Source organism: Hibiscus syriacus, unplaced genomic scaffold, assembly GCF_006381635.1.
Source record: "Hibiscus syriacus cultivar Baekdansim isolate YM2019G1 unplaced genomic scaffold, ASM638163v2 tig00110956_pilon, whole genome shotgun sequence".
NCBI lineage: Eukaryota > Viridiplantae > Streptophyta > Magnoliopsida > Malvales > Malvaceae > Hibiscus > Hibiscus syriacus.
In genome coordinates, this window is record NW_024062932.1 from 427,509 (window position 1) to 449,361 (window position 21,853).

Consider the following 21,853-nt stretch of genomic DNA (forward strand, 5'->3'; position numbering starts at 1 on the left):
TGATATAAGAATTCATAGTGGATACCCAACTTAGTTATCTAAGTTCAATATGGTCAAACAAAGTCATGAAAGACTCATAGTATATATTTATACCTACATATCCGTATGACGGATGATGTACATGCACAGAATGAGCTTAATTGCTCTTAATAAATTCATAGCTCAAACTTTCGGCGGTCTTAGTGAGAAAGACTTGATGGATTTATCATTCTTGGTTGAATATCTATTATTAATAAGTTCATAACTCAGTGTTGATTGGGTAGTCCTAATCGTAAAGAAGTAAATGAACTTATCGCCAAAGATTATGAGTTTTCTCAAAACTCTTAATTCATACCCAAGATTTTAGGACTAGTTAGAATGACATATTGAATTCATCGATTAATGAGATTAAATATTTATTTTTAATGATTTTTTATTCTAGAGTTTGGGTGGTTCATTTAATATGAACTTGACAAAATTCACCTTACCTATTGTGATGATGATCTGTTGTAAAACTCTTAATTATTTCATAGCACAGTTTTGGGTGGTTTATATTGAGATAAACCTGATGAAAAAACTACGTAAGTGAGAAGGATTAGCCACCTCCTATGAAAAATGTTGGTCATTTTCTAGTACACTTACTAGAATATTGAGGAAAGAATGTTATATGTATATATACACACACATTTGTATATATGTTTTTGTTGACACATCTTTCGGAACAATCTTTAAGTTTTTTAGGCTCATTCGGGGATCAATCTAACTTAAATATTGGGAAAGGTTGGGTCTCAAAATAAAACAAATAAATATTTTCGGAGTCGCCATCGACCTTTGAGTTAGTATGTCGAATACCTAAAATATATTTTAAAATAATTTTAAGAAATATAATTTTAAAAGATAAAAAATTATATGCGTTTAACCATAAATTCATTTTGAAAAGGGTTGGGAGTCTATTACGTGTGGGAAAGGATTAGTACCCCCACAACGCCCGAAATTGGTACCTAAGCGATTATACGTCATCTAAATATTGAAACTGGCAAATTCGAATAACATTTAAATTATGATCATTTTTAGAAAAATATCAAGGGTATTATTTTGCACAAACAATTCACGAAAATACCTTCCTTGTCAGTTAAGGGTGCATTTTCATATATTCCCCATACAAAATAATATTGCCAAAAATATATATTAATTATATAAAAAACAAATTCATTCGAATATAAAAAAGTATTATTTTATTCGAACAATTCTTGAAACACACTCCTTGTCAGTTAAGGCGTGTTTCTATAAATTCCTCGAGTAAAATACTATTTGAAAATATTACAAATAGCAAGAAATTAACAAATATGTAAATAATGGATCAAGATAATAAAAAATAGGATTGTAGGGATTAAAGTACACAATCAACAATAAATAAAGGCAACCATTGCAAATATTTTACCATCTGAGCACTACAATCATAAATAAACCAAATTCAATCACTCGTGAACAAAATGGAATTCATTAAAATAAGGCATCGAATTAAAATAATCACAAAGATAAAATAATAAGCATAAAGGGACTAAAATAAAATAAAACGAAAAATAATAGCCAAATCATAATCATCAGTAACTAAAATGCATAAATTGAAGATATCATAACAGAATTATAATTAAATAATAAATATAACCCAAACAGTGGCTAAAATGAATAAAGATAAAAACCTGTGACAAAATTCAAATAAATCACAATAACAAAAATGACTAAATTGAAACAAGCACAAATTATAGTATAAAATTAAAGAAATAAAATAAGCAGGGGACTAGTAACCGAAATGAAAAAATACACATGAAATAGAGGGACCTGAAAGAAAATAAACCAAAAAGTTAGTGTTAAGAAATAAAAAGGTAAAATCACTAAATCATTCCCTAAGCATTTTTAAAAAAAATTAAATGGTCACTACACATGACCAAAATATAAAATACGCCTAAAAGTATAGGGACCAAAGAACAATTAAACCAAAAATATATAACATGAAGTAGAAATGGGTAAATCACAAAAAAGGTCCCTATAGGTGACCATTTTGTAAAAACAAGCCAAACTTAGGGGAACCTAAGTGTAATTTTCCCCTAAAGTTTTCTATAAATATCAATTTTTCTCTCTTTTTTTTTTTTAAATTATTTTTAGAAAATCGACGGGTCGTCGGCCACTCACATTCGTCTGTCATCTTATCGTCGTCGCGCCGTCATCATCGTCAGTGGTTGTTGGCCACCAAATTTTACCCAGAGATCCGTCTCGACCTCCCTGTCTCGGATATGGGCTATGTTTTGCCGTGGGATGCGTCGATCGTCGCGAAATAGTCGAAGATCATTCAGCTTTCCTCTCTTCGATCCACAACCGTCAGCCGTTGGATCGTCTCGATTCCGGAGTATGTTGGTCTTCTCGTCCTCGCACAGCTTCTCACTGTTGGGATCGGTGAAAACAGCCCCCGAACACCAATGATGCTCCGATCGATTGTAAGTGCTCCTCTATTTTTTCTCTTTATTTTTCTGCGTTAATTTTGCTTGGTTTCGAATGGAAATTGAAATGAGAGATAGCAATGATAGTTTTGTTCTATGTTAGGTTCGAAAAAAAAACTACTAGAAATTATTTTTATTACTTCCGAAAATGGAGGAGAGTCCCTCCATTACAATCTTGTTTTTTCCAATACCCCTTACATTGTTTTTGGAAAACCCGATAGCCCCTCTCGTTGTTACTGAAAAAATCGAGAGCCCTTTTTTCAAACCAAGACCCACCCTCCTAATTTTCGGGTTCCTCTCTCTGCTATCAAAACCGAAGACCCCTAATCATTTCTTTGTTGATATGCCTTCAAAAATACACCAATATTTATTATTTCTGGATGATATGGATCTGTAAAAGATAAAATAAAAATGCATATAGTAATAATAATAATAATAACAGGTCTGGACAAAAATGAGTGTCGACAAATGTCCTAGAAAGGTATAACAGTTGAAAAATATAATTTTGAGGGATGATAATCCTAACTGTGAACCTGTGACAAATATGTTAAACGATGTCGCTCAAGATTCAAGGAATCTTGGCCTTGGGAGAAGCATTTGTGAACTTTACCGGAGGCAATGTTACCGAGGGAAGTCTGGAAGACCCTATTAGGTGACACTCTTGATAGATAGGTAAATATTGTTGGACATTGGAATTATTAGAATGCATGAAAGTGAAACCTTTGTTGGAAACTGATACTCCAAAACATTTGGTGCACAAATTGCTTCCATACATGATATCTTTATTTATTGCTTTTTTTTTAATTTAATTCATAGTTAATCACCTCTTACAAGCATAGCTTCTCAACTAATTGGTGGGTGTTCTGATTGGTAATTACATCGGGTAAGATGCTTATTGTAAATAATATATCACTATATAGAAAAACATGAAAAGGTTCAAGTAATTTATATATACAAAAATGCATATAATAATCAGGTAGTTAAAAAATGTGTGTCTTCCATAATGGAACCCAGAATTCCGATTAGCTTCGGCTTAACAAAACATCAAATGGTTGCATTTGCCTTTGCCTGCCAACAAATGCCAAAAACCTATGGGCTAGGCCTTTTTTAGCAGATCAAAAAAAGCCTTTTCCTGCCAATAAATGCCAAAGGCCGAACCCCCCCCCCCCAGATATCAAAAGCCAAAGCCGCCGACTTCAAACTGAACCAACTTTCTCAATATATAAAACAAAGAGATCATTCGAAAACAATCACGATTATTAGGTTTCTAAGACTCAAAAACTTGGATCCCCTCATTTTCTCCGGTCACCCTGCTCCTTCTGTAAGCTCTCTTCTCTCTCTTTTCTTCTCTCCATTTCTCTTAGTATTTGCATGTGCATCTTTATCTCTACATAAAAGATCTTTTGTTTGTGATCCCTTTTATGGTCTGAATACTTGTTTCTGATATATGGGTCTTTGCTCTCTTTTTTTTGCTTGCCAATTCTAAGTTTGGGGTTTCTGATTGAATGGATTTTTCTGTTCTCATTTTTGTCATTGACATGTGATGGAATTATGAAATTGTTTTTCCTTTTATTGGCTACAATGAAATTTTTTCAATATTTGATTTGAAAATTTTTGAATCTTGAAACTCAAATAGAATAAAAGGTGAGTTTTTAGGACACATGAGAAAATTTAATAATTTCTGTGGGTTAAGTCATTAGTGCATCTTGGGATGCTTTCCAAGTTTATTTTGTCTGACATCTTAAATTCTTGTCTTTGTGCCTATTGACAACTCTTACAATGTGGTCCTTGATATCGACTTCTATGCTGCTCAAATGGATGCATAGGAAAACAAAATTGGGTTTATAAATTATATAAGTAGACCAAGCTTGTAATAACAGCTCTACTTTGATTTGTTTTCATTGCAATTCTGTTTATTCAATCTTCGTTCTAAAGATTCTTGGGTTTTGATCTTTCTATTATGTTAGAAGGATGGAGCAAATCAACATTGCATTGCATAAAAAAGATTGAAAGGGAAACCAAAAAGGACATGATTGAAGTTGATATATAATTATTTGAAAATATCAGAACTTGTAAAGATGATTGTGATGGATGAGGTTGTGCCCTACATAAATACTTATGTCTTGGCTCTTGTAGTATTGACCCTTACATGTGGGATTAAGTATTGTTGGTTCGGTTTTGGTCTTATTCTGAAGGTACACCTTAAACCTTTCATGTCCAATATGTTCTTTTTTTTAAGAATATTTTGTTAATTTGTTTGAAGTATGGAACCTCGAGTGAAGAGCGGTGAGCCGTTGGCAAGTCTCTTCTCATAGTGCTCCGGACATTAATTGTCTTGTTAATAATGAAATGGGTGATATGATTCCTTTTTCCATTAGAACATTAACAGGTTACAGGTTCAATCTTATTATATCAATAATTTTTACAGGTAGCAATAGATAACTTGCATGTCAAGAGATAAAAATATTATTTCGCCGAACTTTGTATATGCAGAGAGAATCTTAGAATGATTATAGTTCTTTTACCTTGAAAGTGATATTATGGCATCTTACCATCCCAGAATGGACAGTCTCAACATTAGCTCACTGGTCCCCTTCTGTATTTTTGCTTGTTATTGGTATTTGTTTAGATTTGTGTGTTGCCACCTTTTCGGCATTGACCGTAGCAGGGTCATCCTGCTTGACTCCTAGATGACTACTATGTCTGATTTATTTATTTATTTATAATAATATAGTCATGAGAAAAGTTTAAATATCTCACAAATATTTCTTTGATTCAGGAGTAAAGATGGCATCTTTGAGTCTCACCTCCCCTTACATTGTTAAAGTTGCAATTCGCAATCGATCTACAAGTGCCATTGTCAAAGCCCCAACATCTCTTGGATCTGTTAAGAGCATCTCTAAATCTTTTGGCTTGAAATGTTCCTCCAATTACAGAACCTCAATGGCAGTCTACAAGATTAAGCTTGTAGGACCGGACGGTGAGGAGAATGAGTTTGAAGCAGCCGATGATCAGTACATTTTGGATGCAGCTGAGGAAGCAGGAGTTGAATTGCCGTATTCTTGCAGGGCTGGAGCTTGCTGCACGTGTGTCGGGAAGATGGTTTCAGGTTCCGTGGATCAATCTGATGGTTCTTTCCTGGACGAAAAACAAATTGAGGATGGTTATGTGCTAACTTGTGTTTCGTACCCAACCTCGGACTGCGAGATTCACACCCACAAGGAAAATGAGCTCTACTAAGTGATTTGTGGTCTGAAATGAGTTGGTCTCAAGTTGCTGTCTGTGAACTCTTATCTAAATTTGCTGCCAATGAGGACAGATATCTATGTCCTTTATAACGTGTTTTTTTTTTTGGCTGAATTGTCATATCAGCTTAGAATTTCAATCATAATTGTGGATTGCCATGGTTGAAGATGGACCCCTGTCCTATGGAACTGCCAATACTTTCTCTAATAACAATAGCCATTTTTTTATATTAAAAAATTGAATGTATTTATTTAAAATCGAATGAAATACATGAAGTCCACAAGTTTAAGCGCCTCTCACAATTGAATTTCAATCTTAATTGTGTATTATCATGGTTGAAGGTAGGGGTGTGCAAATCTGGGTACCCGGATTTTTGGGTACCCGATTTCCGGGTACCCGGAACTTCCGGGTCAACGATTTTTCGGCCCGTGTCCCGACCCGGATGTTACGGGTACCCGGTAATCGGGTACCCGGATTTTGCGGGTACCCGGTAATCGGGTATCCGATACCCGGTTTTTAATTTTTAATTTTCAAATTATTAATTTAAAAAAATATATACACAAATTTAAATGTTCGAAACTTCGAATTACATACTCTAATATCCGAACATAAAATTTAAAAGTTCGAAATATAAAATATAATAATCCATAATATAAATAATTCATTATATTTTATATAATTATATATAAAAAATAAATAAAAAATAAAAACTAACCGGGTACTCGGGTAACCGGGTACCCGGAAAAACTATATTTTGTGACCCGGGCCCGACCCGGGAAATGTCGGGCTGGGTACCCGACCCGGCCGGGTAATTTTTTTTAGAGAATTACCCGGTTTTTTTATATCCGGGTCGGCGGGTCGGCGGGTCGGGTCAATCGGGTCGGGTAATTTTGCACACCCCTAGTTGAAGGTAGCTTGGGTTCCATTCTTAACTCACAAAAAGAATATCCATCTCGGGCTTATTCCAAAGGTGAAATGAATGAAACTTGCAAGGTTGAAGGTGACTGTCTTATCTCATCAAACCAACTGGTTGTGACACTTATGTGGATTTTCTTCACATATATAAATATTATGATTAATTATTTTATTTTATGTTTTTCTCATAATTACCTTTTAAGTTAATATATTGGACACATGTTTTTCACAAAAGATTCTTTAGATATTAAAATCAATTTTAAATATAATTTAAGCACCAAAAAAGTATATTAGCTCGAAAAAAATATTCAATCATTAGCATGAGCACGATTTATTGATTTTACAAATCTCCTATATTATACAAAATGAAAATTATTGAGTTTATAAAGAATGTATAAAGGTGGTATTGCATTTGTAATATGAACACTCTCGCAATTAAGTTTTACACGTAAACGCAACATTTCATAATATTTCTTTTTGTCACATTTAATAATATTATTTTGATTCATACCTTTTGATTTTTTAATTCAAATAAATCGTATGGTCGTGTTGCATCAAATTTATTCCATTTCGAGTAAATATAGTTTATTTATGAAATGTATTTTAAAATTAGGATAAATTATAACGGATGCCATTTTTATTTTATTTTTTCTTATTATGATCACTGAATTTTGAAAAATAGTATTTTAATTATTTACATTCTCGATTTTATATAATTTGATCGCATGTCATCAACTTTCCTTGCTTTTATAATGTGATAAGTTAAAAAATAAATTCTTATTTAACCCTTAAACTTTAGTTAAATGTCATTTTTTGTATGAACTTTTATTTCATCTATATTTTCAAATTCTTCAAAAAAATCGTATAAACTATTTTAATCTCAAAATTTATTTAAAGTCTCCCACCATCGGTCTCTACTCACCGCCATCATCAGTCATCACCGATATGAACTAAAGTACTTTGAAAAAATGGAGGAACATGGTTTTGAAATTAATGTGACTTCATAATAGATTTAGAGAGATTGGAGAGAGAAGTCAAAAGATTTTAGAAAAGATTTATAAAATTTATGATATTGTTTATGAAACGGATATTAAATTTGAGTTTAAGATATAAAAAATAATGAATAAAAAATAATAATCCAATAATAAATCTCTATCAACAGTGGCTAACGATGATGGCGAAAAGTAATAAACGATGGAAGACTAATTGAATTATGGGATTGAGAAGATTTTTAAGATTTATTTGAAGAGTATGAAAAATGAATAAAGTAAAAGTTCAGAACTAAATTAAATATTTTATTTAAAATTTAAATTAAAAAATTAATTATTTTAATACATTACACCATCAAAAATAATAATAGTTAACAGTTCACTGATTAAACTATAACAATTGATACGCTAAACGATCACAATGTTACTTTTCAAAATTGGACGACCCAAAATTAGAAGAAAACCAAAAAAGTGTCTTTTTTTTTCAGTTTACCCGTAGAAATAATATCCAATTTTATAAATAACCAGAACCAGTCACTCGGTGAAGATTTAATAAAATTTAAATTAAATAATTATTTTATTTATATTTTAAATTATAAAAATATTAGTCTCGATATATTTATATATTTTTTTTATACAATCTCATTGTTTTGGATCGATTTTTATCTTAAATCAATTTGTATAGAAATATATATAGGTTGGTGGAACAGAGCAAGCGGAGAGAGCGAGAGAGAGAATGCTCTGCATTTATAACGATAGGCAGAGGCAGAGAGAAAGGGAGAGAGCGTTTTGGTGGCGGATGAAACGCCGTTGCTGAAAGTGTTGGCTAAGATCCTTGTTCAATCCATCATTTATGGCTGTTTCTTCTTCTCTTCTCTTTACCTCGCTTTTGCTTCTTCTCACTTTCTCAGGTTCTTATTCTTCCTTCTCAAGTTCCAACTCTTTTCCCATTTTCATTCTTCATCTGCTTCAACAGAAATGGGAGCTTTTATTTACCCCAGGAATCTATCTTTGTTCTTTTGATTTTTAGTATTTGAGTTGAGGGTCATTTTCATTTTCTTTTCTAGAGGAATGAAAGCAGAGTTTCTCTTGTGTTTCATAATCATTTCATTTCAAAATCTTAATGCCTTTTAAAACTTCCATGCAAAATAAATCATATATTACTGTTTCTTCGATTATTATTTGAGCTAGCTATTTGCTTTTGTACAAGATATGATCATTTATGGTTGATCAATGTTTAGTATTCAATGCATGGTTGGATGGAATTTTCTTTTAAATTTGGAAAGTTAGTTTCAGTCATCTTCACTCTTTTTTTTTTCTTACTCATCTCTTCTGTTTCTTTCTGGGTTTTTTTTTATAAAAAAAATTAGGAACCTTTTGGATTCACATTTATTCTGTTATTTCCAGATTCATCAGTGCAAGTCATTGGGCTTGGAATTGGAATCAACTATGGCCAAATAGGAAACAATCTTCCATCTCCAATCCGAGTCTCATACCTCCTCAGATCCCTCAATATCAGCAGAGTTAAACTCTATGATGCAGATCCCAATGTTCTTGTTGCTTTCTCCAACACAAATGTTGATTTCATTATTGGATTAGGGAATGAGTTCCTTCAAAACATGACCGATCCAATCAAAGCTCAAAACTGGGTTCAACAGCGAGTTCAACCCTACCTTTCTAGGACCAGGATCACTTGCATCACTGTGGGGAATGAGGTCTTCAAATACAATGATCATCAGCAGTGGTCTAATCTCCTCCCAGCAATGCAAACAGTTTATAATACTCTTGCCGATCTTGGCCTCGATAAACAAGTATCTGTTACTACCGCACATTCGCTCGATATCTTAAGCGTGTCATTCCCTCCTTCAGCTGCGGCGTTTAGGCAAGATCTCGGGGAATATTTACACGGTATCTTGAACTTCCATGCTCAGGTCAAGTCGCCGTTCTTGATCAATGCGTATCCGTATTTCGCGTACAAGGATAACCCGAATGAGGTGCCATTAGACTATGTGCTCTTCCAACCTAATCAAGGGACAATGGATCCTTTTACCAATTTGAAATATGATAATATGTTGTATGCTCAAGTTGATGCTGTTTATTATGCAATAAAAGCAATGGGACATACGGATATTGAAGTCCGGGTTTCCGAGACAGGCTGGCCTTCCAAAGGGGATGAAAATGAAGTAGGGGCTACACCGGAGAATGCAGGATTGTATAATGGCAATCTGTTGAAAAGGATAGAACAGAGACAAGGTACACCGGCAAAACCGAATGTCCCGATTGACATATATGTTTTTGCTCTTTTCAATGAGAATCTAAAGTCTGGTCCAGCATCTGAGAGGAACTACGGTCTCTTCTATCCAGATGGTACGCCAGTTTATAACATCGGAGTTCAGGGTTATCTTCCAGAGTTGATATATTCATCACCTAGCATAAATAATGTAAGAAAATCATTCCTTAATTTGTCAATAACTCAAGCTAGTTATTTAAATAAAGACACGCCATTAATTCTCTTTAACTCTGAGCTTTTTCGCAGGAATTCTTATTCTGCAGTCTTCTGATCTTGGCTATGGCATGCTTAATCTTCTCTTGAAAATATGTCAATTCGGCTAGTTAGATTGGTATCCCTAAGGGAAAACAGTATTGCTGGAGATTCAAATTCCAGAGAAGAGGAAGTTTCAGGTGAGATATTCAATGCCTATTTAACTTTGCAGCATGCATTAATTAATAAGCTATCAAAGTTGTCAATCCCAATTTCTTTAGATATCAATGTGATCCATGTGCACCATGTGTAACATCTTCCATGCCGGATTAGTGATTAATTTGTAAAGTTTCAGCATTTGGTGATTTAAAGTAGAATGATGGAAAAGTTCAATGACTTATTTGAGTTATTTTGTGTGGGATTGAATTATAAAGAAGGAAGATTAGAATGACAAAATGGTCTTTTTTATAGCAATATACTTATTTGGGGTTAGTATTATATTAACCACGTGAAAGTATAGGAAATTAAAAAACAAGCTTCCAGAGTCCTCTTCTTCTTTTTTCTTCTTCATACGTGAGACCTAAGCTAAGGTAAGATTCTCTTGTTACTGAATTTCTTGATGAATTTATGGTTGATTCATGACCATTAGGCAATAGTTAAGCTTAAAGGAAGTTTAAATTGTTTTAAAACCTCTAGATGAGAAGTATATGAAGAATTAAAGAAAGGAAGTAGAAAAGTGAAATCTTAGATTAGAGTTCATAATAAGAATTGGAAGTGAGATTTGACTTGTCATCAAGTTAATTAAGGGATAGGAAGTGTTAGAATAGGAATTTGAACATGTTGCAAAACTAGTATAATTTTTGCAATTACATAGGAATGACTAGATTTGGAGTTAAAGAAGTGATTATGGAGTAGAAATAAGTTTAAGTATGTGTATTAAAGTTAGGAATATTAAAGGGAGTGAAATAGGAAGGTTTGAGCTGAAATAAGGTGATTTTTGAGCTCAAAATGGGATTTATGGGCTAGGGGAATCGGTACCCATTCAAGGAGAATCGATCCCCCCCTCAAACGAATATGAATTTCCAGAATGCTAGAGGGGAATCGATACCCTCATGGGGGAACCGATTCCCCCATAATAAAAAAAAAAGAAAAGAAAGAAGAGAGACTAAACTATCAATCCCTTAAATTGGTAGGCTATTAGAGGTTAATTTCAATACTTAGGCATCTGATAATCATCTTGAAAATTTTGCTTATGTGGATATTGAGCCTAATCGAGTTCCGGAACCATCGACAAGTAGGATCAATCGAGGGAAAGACAAAGAAATCTAGGTGAGTGCATATGTATAGCATGAATATGTATTTTATTCAGTTATAGACTTGTGATAAGTCTAGATTCAATATTTTGATACATGATTGTAGTTCATATGATGATATGGGACATGAATATGAAAGAAAAAGTTATATGAGTTATATGATAAAGGTATGTAAATAATATGTCTACGTGATATAAATTAGATAAATTGTGAAAGCCCATGTTATGTAAATGAGAACTATATGTATAGTTGGCATGCCAAGGGTAGAGGGTCTATGTGGTCCTTCGGGACATATATGTATTCTTTGGAACATGTGTGAGGTCTGGTGAGACACATACTTGATCCTTGGTATATGTATATGATTCTTAAGGAATGATATGTGGTCATTCGGGACATATATGTATTCTTTGGAACATGTGTGAGGTCTGGTGAGACACATACTTGATTCTTGGTATATGTATATGATTCTTAAGGAATGATATGTGGACCTTATGGACATTATTATATGGCACTACGGTGCAATTCTACGCGGCACGCCGGTGCAATTCTACGTGGCACTTAGGTGCAATTATATGAGCTGTGGTGACAGCATAGTGCACAACCTCACAATACTCACATACCTTAGGTTCTCTGTATGGTACCATGGGCTAATGAACTTACTAAGGCGAACTTATGAATGTGAATTTGATAAGTATATGTGTAAGAAACATGGTTTTGGTTATTGCATTGTTTACATACATCTTATTATTGCAACCCATCTCATTTTGGTAATTACTTTATATTATTGATATTATTATTATATTGCCTCACTAAGTCGATGACTTAGCGTGTGAGTGTTTCACACGTAGGATCCGATAAAGTAGACGATCGAGGTTAAGCAGCTGGACAACATTACTCCTGCAACTATCAGATCAGAAGCAACTTAATCAGTAGGTCATTTTGTTATGAAAATGGATGTTGGCATGTAATTAAAGAGTTAAGTTATGTATGCTTTGAATAATTGGTAAACTTATATTACCATATGTATATTATTGTATTTTTCGTAATATAAGTTCAGTATTTTATTAGTATTTGTAATGAGTTGTGTTTTAAAAGTCAATGTAATATCTCTGACTCGTATCCGGGTTGGATACGGGTTGGGGGTGTTATATTTAATGGTATCAGAGCTATGATTTAGTCGATTCTAGGCATAAACCAGAGTCTATAGAGTCTTTAAATGGAATACATGCCAACAAATAGTGAGAACTTCTGATCTGGTATAGTATGAATATGTTGTTTTGCTAATAGAACAATGTGTTTATTCTTATTAGATGTCCGGACATAATAGCTCCCGAAGTGAAGCGGGAGAAGATAGGTCTGCTGAAAGCAGTAATTCACCTGTGCTGGCCAGGCAAGGTGAAGAACATGCATCTCAAGGAGTACCTGTGCAAGATCAAGATATGTTCTTCAGAACGTTAGACACTATTCTAACGCGTCTTCAACCTCCTGCTCCACCAACTCAAAGGATGAATGTAGCAAAAGAGTTGAGAGGTTTAGGAGCTCCCGAATTTAAAGGAGAAACCGAAGAAGGTCCGGTTGCGGCAGATCTTTGGTTAAATGATTTAAAAATCATGTTGGATGGTCTCTACTGTTCTGAAGTGGAGAAGTTAGATGGAACTGTCTCGTTGTTGAGGGGTCAGGCGAGAATATGGTGGACGAACGTCACCATGAGGATGCTCAGTGACCAATTGACTTGGTCTTTATTCTTAGATGAATTTAAAATAAGTACATTGGAGATCAATTTATTCGATAGATGAAGCAGGGTTTTTGAATTTGAAACAGATAAACCGCTCTGTATATGAGTATGAATGTGAGTTCAACAAGTTGAGTAGGTTTGCATCCGAGCTTGTGCCTACTGAAAAAGAGGCTTGTGAATGGTTTGTGGAGGGTTTACGCCCTAGATTGAAAGAGATGCTGATAGTATTAAATTTTTCCTCGTTCCAAGAGGTGATCAATCGTGCCAAGGCTCTTGAAAGAGCTCAGAATGAGAGATTCGGGGATATTAGAGTTCAGACATCAAAGAGAACAGGTGCTTCTTCTAGCTCAGTACCATCAAAAAGGGGAAGAGACTTAGGATTTCGATCACAAGCTAGATCAGAATCAGTTGCATCGTCTGCTAGGGGAGAAAGTCAGGCAAGACCTAGACAGACGCAGTCAGTGGGATCTGGTGTTGGGAGATCTACTCCGAGTCAAGCGAGACAGTGTCAGCACTGTGGGAAAAACCATTCTGGGGCTTGTCGGATGGCTGCCGGGACTTGTTTTCGATACGGAGATGCCGGACATTTTATCCGGGATTGTCCATTGATGGTTGGTGAGCCTGCACCATCTGAAAGAGTTGGTTCTTCCTCACAAAGAGGACGAGGAAGAGGCAGAGGAAGAAACCCGTCTGAATTCTCTGCTCAACCTGAAGTTCGATCAACCGCACGGGTGTACAATCTAAAGACAAGTGAAGACCGTGATGACCCTGATATTATAGTAGGTACTTTTCAGTTGTACGATAAATTAGTTGGTACTGATTGATCCGGGTTCTAATTATTCTTATATTACAAGTAAGTTAGTAAAGGATTGAGGATTCCCTTAGAAGCTATGAGTAATGAGATTATAGTAACAACTCCGTTAGGCCATAGTGCTCGGGTGAATAAAGTCTGTAAGGGGTGTCCCATAAAGGTTCAGGGAATTGAATTCCCTGCTAATCTGATGGAATTACCCTTTGACGAGTTTAAAGTGATTCTGGGAATGGATTGGTTGTTCCGTTACTATGGAGATGTTAATTGCAGATTGAAAAAAATAACCCTGAAAAGTCCAAAAGAAACAGAGATAAGTGTGAGCAGTGAAAAGTTTAATCCCTTAGCAAATGTAATGTCAGTAATGTCAGCTAAGAAGCTATTGCTACAGGGATGTCAAGGATTTCTTGCAAATGTGATAGATTTAAGAGCTATAGAGAAAGGGCTAGAGGAGATTCCAATAGTTCAAGAATTCCCTGGAGTTTTCCCGGCTGAGTTGCCAGGATTACCTCCAGATAGAGATGTAGAATTTCAAATTGAAGTAATGCCAGAAACCGCTCCAATTGCAATAGAACCTTATCGGATGGCTCCGAAAGAATTGCAAGAGTTAAAGAATCAATTGCAAGAGTTGTTAGGAAAAGGATTTATTCGACCAAGTGTGTCACCTTGGGGAGCTCCAGTGTTATTTGTTAAGAAGAAGGATGGATCAATGCGTCTCTGTATTGATTATCGACAGCTTAATAAGGTGACCATCAAGAACAAGTATCCCCTTCCGCGCATTGATGACTTGTTTGATCAACTAAAAGGAGCTTCGGTATTTTCGAAGATCGATCTACGTTCGGGTTATCATCAATTGAAGATTCAGGAGAAATATATTCCGAAGACGGCTTTCAGAACGAGTTATGGTCATTATGAATTCATCGTAATGCCATTCGGAGTAACAAATGCATCAGCTGCTTTCATGGATCTCATGAACAGGATTTTTCAGCCCTATTTGGACCAGTTTATTGTTGTCTTTATTGATGACGTACTGGTTTACTCGAAGTCTATTGAAGAGCACAGCGCACATCTGAGGCTAGTTTTGCAAATTCTCAGGGATAAAAATCTCTATGCGAAATTGTCCAAATGTGAATTTTGGCTAAACGAAGTAATTTTCTTGGGGCATGTGATCTCGGCAGTTGGGATTAGAGTAGACCCCTCAGAAGGTTAAAGCTATAATGGACTGGGAAGTTCCAAATAATGTATCTGAAGTTCGGAGTTTCCTTGGACTTGCCGGTTATTATCGAAGATTCGTTAAGAATTTTTCGATGATAGTGCTGCCTTTAACAAAGATGATGAGAAAGAATGTACCGTTTTTTTGGACTTCTGAATGTCAAGAAAGTTTTGAAGCTTTAAAGAGAATTCTGACGGAAACTCCGATGTTGGTTCAACCGGAATCTGGTAAGAATTTTGTAGTATACAGTGACGCATCCCATAACGGGTTGGGGTGTGTATTAATGCAAGAAGGGAAGGTGGTAGCGTATGCATCGAGACAGTTGAAACCACATGAAAAGAATTACCCCACTCATGATTTAGAAATGGCTGCTGTAGTATTCGCTCTCAGGATTTGGCGTCATTATCTTTATGGGGAGCGTTGTTACTTATATACGGATCATAAGGGCCTGAAGTACCTGATGACTCAAAAAGAGTTGAATTTGAGGCAACGTAGATGGGTAGAGTTCTTAAAAGATTATGATGTGATAATTGACTATCATCCCGGAAAGGCTAACGTAGTAGCAGATGCTTTGAGTAGAAAGATGTTTGCAGCTTTACGAGCTATGGATGCAAGATTATCTTTAACGGGAGACAGGGTCTTTGTGCAGAGTTAACCCTTAAACCAGCATGGTTGGAACGAATAGGAGAATTGCAAAGTAAAGATGAAACGTGTTTGAAAAGAATTGAGCAAGTAAAGAGCAAAGAGATTAAAGACTTTGAGATTAAGTCAGATGGAAATCTATATTGTAAAGGAAGAATTGTAATACCCGACAATGACGACTTGAAGAAAGAAATATTAACAGAGGCTCATTGCAGTCCGTTAACGATGCACCCGGGTGGAACCAAGATGTATATGGATTTGAAGGATGATTTTGGTGGTCAGGGATGAAACGAAGCATCACCGAATTTGTGTCTAAGTGTTGATATGTCAACAAGTCAAAGCTGAGCATCAAGTTCCGTCAGGATTATTGCAACCGCTTTTCATTCCTCAATGGAAATGGGAAAATGTTACGATGGATTTTGTTTCGGGGTTACCCTTGACTCCGAACAAAAGAGAATTAATCTGGGTAATTGTTTATCGATTAACTAAGTCAGCGCATTTCCTTCCGGTTAGAACGGATTTCTCTATGGAAAAGTATGCAGAGCTGTATATTAGAGAAGTTATTAGATTGCATGGAGTGCCTGTTTCCATAGTCTCTGATCGAGACCCTCGATTCACTTCTAGATTCTGGAAATCTTTGCATGGAGCGTTGGGGACTCGTTTAAACTTTAGTACGGCTTTTCATCCTCAGACTGATGGGAAATCAGAGAAAACTATTCAGATATTGGAAGATATGTTGAGAGCATGCGTAATGGAATTCAAAGGATCATGGGAAAAGTATTTACCGCTGGCAGAGTTCGCTTACACAATAGTTATCAGTCTAGTATAAAGATGGCCCCATATGAAGCATTATATGGAAGAAAATTTCATACTCCATTAAATTGGCATGAACTCAAAGATCGAAGTGTTCTTGGTCCGGATTTAATTCAAGATGTAGAACAGAAAGTTCGAGAAATTCAACATAACCTCAAAGTGGCCTCTGATCGGCAAAAGTCCTATTCTGATCTTAAAAGAAAGGAGATTGAATTTGAAGTGGGGATAAAGTGTTTTTAAAGGTATCTCCATGGAAGAATGTGTTGAGGTTTGGTCGGAAAGGAAAGTTAAGTCCTCGGTTTATTGGACCATATGAGATTGTAAAAATAGTGGGACCCGTAGCATACCAATTGACTTTACCACCAGAAATGGAAAAGATTCACAATGTATTCCATGTCTCAATGCTTCGGATATATCGATCGGATCCCTCCCATATCGTAACCCCAGAAGAGATCGAGGTACAACCGGATTTGACTTATGAGGAAGAACCGATTCAAATTTTAGCTCATGATGTTAAGCAATTGAGGAACAAGACTATCCCATTGGTTAAAGTTTTATGGAAGAATCACAAAGTAGAGGAAGCAACATGGGAGCGTGATGAGGATACGAGGAATCAGTATCCCCATCTCTTTCTTATTGAAAATTCGAGGACGAATTTTCTTAAGGGATGGAGATTTGTAACATCCTCCATGCCGGGTTAGTGATTAATTTGTAAAGTTTCAGCATTTGGTGATTTAAAGTAAAATGATGGAAAAGTTCAATGACTTATTTGAGTTATTTTGTGTAGGATTGAATTATAAAGAAGGAAGATTAGAAGGACAAAATGGTCTTTTTTATAGCAATATAATTATTTGGGGTTAGTATTATATTAACCACGTGGAAGTATAGGAAATTAAAAACAAGCTTCCAGAGTCCTCTTCTTCTTTCTTCTTCTTCATACGTGAGACCCAAGCTAAGGTAAGATTCTCTTGTTAGTGAATTTCTTGATGAATTTATGGTTGATTCATGACCATTAGGCAATAGTTAAGCTTAAAGGAAGTTTAAATTGTTTTAAAACCTCAAGATGAGAAGTATGAAGAATTAAAGAAAGGAAGTAGAAAAGTGAAATCTTAGATTAGAGTTCATAATAAGAATTGGAAGTGAGATTTGACTTGTCATCAAGTTAATTAAGGGATATGAAGTGTTAGAATAGGAATTTGAACATGTTGCAAAACTAGTATAAATTTTGCAATTACATAGGAATGACTAGATTTGGAGTTAAAGAAGTGATTATGGAGTAGAAATAAGTTTAAGTATGTGTATTAAAGTTAGGAATATTAAAGGGAGTGAAATAGGAAGGTTTGAGCTGAAATAAGGTGATTTTCAAGCTCAAAATGGGATTTATGGGCTAGGGGAATCGGTACCCATTCAAGGGGAATCGATCCCCCCTCAAACGAATATGAATTTCCAGAATGCTAGAGGAGAATCGATACCCCCAGGGGGGAACCGATTCCCCCATAATAAAAAAAAGAAAAGAAAGAAGAGAGACTAAACTATCAATCCCTTAAATTGGTAGGCTATTAGAGATTAATTTCAAGACTTAGGCATCTGATAATCATCTTGAAAATTTTGCTTATGTAGATATTGAGCCTAATCGAGTTCCGGAACCATCGACAAGTAGGATCAATCGAGGGAAAGATAAAGAAATCTAGGTGAGTGCATATGCATAGCATGAATATGTATTTTATTCAGTTCTAGACTTGTGATAAGTCTAGATTCAATATTTTAATACATGATCGTAGTTCATATGATGATATGGGACATGAATATGAAAGAAAAAGTTAAATGAGTTATATGATAAAGGTATGGAAATAATATGTCTACGTGATATAAATTAGATAAATTGTGAAAGCACATGTTATGTAAATGAGAACTATAGGTATAGTTGGCATGCCAAAGGTAGAGGGTCTATGTGGTCCTTCGGGACATATATGTATTCTTTGGAACATGTGTGAGATCTGGTGAGACACATACTTGATCCTTGGTATATGTATATGATTCTTAAGGAATGATATGTGGTCATTCGAGACATATATGTATTCTTTGGAACATGTGTGAGGTCTGGTGAGACACATACTTGATTCTTGGTATATGTATATGATTCTTAAGGAATGATATGTGGTCCTTATGGACATTATTATATGGCACTACGGTGCAATTCTACGCGGCACTCCGGTGCAATTCTACGTGGCACTTAGGTGCAATTATATGAGTTGTGGTGACAACATGCACAACCTCACAATACTCACATACCGTAGGTTCTCTGTATGGTACCATGGGCTAATGAACTTACTAAGGCGAACTTATGAATGTGAATTTGATAAGTATATGTGTAAGAAACATGGTTTTGGTTATTGCATTGTTTACATACATCTTATTATTGCAACTCATCTCATTTTGGCAATTACTTATATATTGATATTATTATTATACCTCACTAAGTCGATGACTTAGCGTGTGAGTGTTTCACACGTAGGATCCGATAAAGTAGACGATCGAGGTTAAGCAGATGGACAACATTACTCTTGCAACTATCAGATCAGAAGCAACTTAATCAGTAGGTCATTTTGTTATGAAAATTGATGTTGGCATGTAATTAAAGAGTTAAGTTGTTTATGCTCTGAATATTTTGGTAAACTTATATTACCATATGTATATTGTTGTATTTTTTGTAATATAAGTTCAAGTATTTTACTATTATTTGTAATGAGTTGTGTTTTAAAGTCAATGTAATATCTCTGACTCGTATTCGGGTTGGATACGGGTTGGGGTGTTACACCATGCCTGTGAGGTCATGATTACACTGTCCATTTGCATGTTAACTTGGATGGATAGTAATGCACACCTAAGCCTCATACTAGTTGATCTCTGCCAACTCATGTTTATTTCATGCACTTGACCTCCAACAGCCTACTTGGGGGGGGGGGGGCAAGCGTAAAATGTGCTGGCAGAGTGTACATTTTTCATGTTGTTGACCCTCTTTTCGAATCCTTTGAGTCCACCAAACACTCAGGGTTTCGGGAAGTCGAAGTTTTTGGATTTCAGGGTTTCTTGTGTCAAAAGATAAGAAGAATTTGGAACCATTATCTTGTAAGGTTTCAACCACATGATAATGGGTGGTGTCAACTCCACATATGAACCCACTATCTGGACTCTTGTACAGTGTGAAACCTCCGATTGCCAAAACACACACACACATATTGTCCATATTAAATATGGTAATGAGTCTCCATCTTTCTTATCTCAGCTTGCAAAGTTTGTATAATGCAAGCGAAATCATTGAGTCGAAATTCTCTGTCTTCGGATGTACAAAAGTCCAAATTGGCTTCTATCAAGAATAGAAAGAAGAAGACAGAGAGCCACTAGGATCTCTCTAATGGAAGCCAGCCACTACTCACACCATCCCTTTTTGTTTATTTTATTTTATTTTCCACCATTTTCTAGCCTAAAATACGTCCAGAAACTTAATCTTGAGGCGGTGAGCTCTATCTCTAAAGATGATATGTTCAGTGTCTGTTTCTCCTTACTTTCTTCCACAAAAGAGAATTCATGGCATCAGCTTTTGTTTGTATCATCGGTACCCAGTGTCTAAATCCATGGCATTTTCAATCAACAGACTTAGGCTAATACATGAACCAAATTTTGGGTCTTTTCGTTCAGATTAGGGTTCACATAAGCTGCTTAAAAATCTGCTGACATAACAGATCACATAATTAATGTACTTTTAGTGTACTGTACTGACTTGTTGGGTAAGATTAAGTAATATCAACTAGATGTTTGAAGATAAATTTGTTTTAGCAGTGGTGGGTTTCAACCTCATGGACCATGCCTTTTCAATTATGAAAACCTTGCATCGGCAAAGCCAATCGATGAGATTGACAGAGAGACCAACTTATTTGACCATTCAACCTACCGACCAACCTGGCAACAGCATCAACTTTTGATCCTTGGTGGTTCGGTTAGACAATCTCTTACCTGTAAAAGTTTAAAGACCATTGTCTATCCTACGCGAAATATTAATGCATCTCTTGCTCCTATTCTTCATTTTCTTAAAGTATTCATGTCAACATGCACGGCCCAAGTGACTTTTGTGGTAAAGAGATTGTTATACGATTAGGACTCGAGTTTGAGTATCATAGATGCTAAGGGTTTGAACATTCAATATCAAAATGTTAAGAGTTATTTTTAAACAGATATTGATTGCACTTGTCCCATATTAATAAAAAAACATAAAAAAAAAAGCTATTGAAACAACATTGATAGTGCATCTTATTTTCATGAAAGTGTGAACATAAAACAGGTAAATCTTAGGATACTGAAACAACATCAGTCTGCGTCCTAGTGGAAAAACAGGTTGAAAACAACAACTGAGTTATTTGAGCCAACAGACATGGATTTGATGTTTTTTATATCATTTATTGATTTCCGTTGTAACATGATTGACTGATGGGTTGATCGGTTTGTTCACTTTTGTCGGTAGGTATGAGAAAATCACTGAGGAACTGTTTCCGGGAGAAGGAGGCCCTAGTTTAAAGGTGACATTGTAGTAGCCAAGAAAGTAAAAACTTAAAATCACTAACAGTTGATGGTTGGATTTAGATTATATATAGATTCTTTAACCAAAAAACACTTAATAAAAATGGCCAAGATTTTAAAATAGGCTTCAGCTGGTTTTCATGTTGTGCTCTATATAGTGGTTGGAAATAGTCCTGTGTACTGAAATAGGTTGTTTCTGTATTGTTACAGTGTTACTATAGCATATTAAGACCTTTATTGTTTCCCCTTAATTTGATATTGTTATTTTATTATTATATATTTTTTAATTTATTTTGTATTATATAAATAAATTAAATCAGCAATCAATACAAAATCTTACCATAGAATAATTAAATTTAGGCGACAACAAATATTCGTAATTTATTTGTGAACAAATAAGTCGATTGTTATATTTAATAATTTATTGTTATTATTATTAAAAGTACTATATTAATTAATTTTGTCGAGGCATGAAGGAAGGGTATGGGTGGAGTCCCAAATACTTGAGCCAATAAGCAGAGTCAAATCAATTATCTTATCTCTGAAATTTAATATTAACTGATTAAAAATAAAAAGATATTTTGAAATGAATATAAAAAAGAAATTAATAAAAATATGAGTAGAATAATAGTAACAAAAAATAAT

The 21,853-nt window shown here is 35.0% G+C and overlaps 2 protein-coding genes across 2 annotated transcripts; both read left to right on the forward strand.

The window, feature by feature from the left end:
• The first annotated feature begins 3,644 nt into the window (after positions 1-3,644).
• LOC120148273 (ferredoxin, root R-B2-like) lies at positions 3,645-5,911 on the forward strand. Its single transcript, XM_039161436.1, has 2 exons — positions 3,645-3,798; positions 5,257-5,911. Exon 2 carries the CDS (start codon positions 5,265-5,267, stop codon positions 5,715-5,717), a length of 453 nt encoding a protein of 150 aa, XP_039017367.1. The 5' UTR covers positions 3,645-3,798; positions 5,257-5,264; the 3' UTR covers positions 5,718-5,911.
• A 2,425-nt stretch (positions 5,912-8,336) lies between these two features.
• Positions 8,337-21,292, forward strand: LOC120148289 (glucan endo-1,3-beta-glucosidase 14-like). Its single transcript, XM_039161453.1, has 4 exons — positions 8,337-8,538; positions 9,035-10,068; positions 10,164-10,309; positions 21,153-21,292. The coding sequence occupies exons 1-3, from the start codon at positions 8,481-8,483 to the stop codon at positions 10,218-10,220; spliced, it is 1,149 nt and encodes a 382-aa protein (XP_039017384.1). The 5' UTR covers positions 8,337-8,480; the 3' UTR covers positions 10,221-10,309; positions 21,153-21,292.
• Positions 21,293-21,853: the final 561 nt, after the last annotated feature.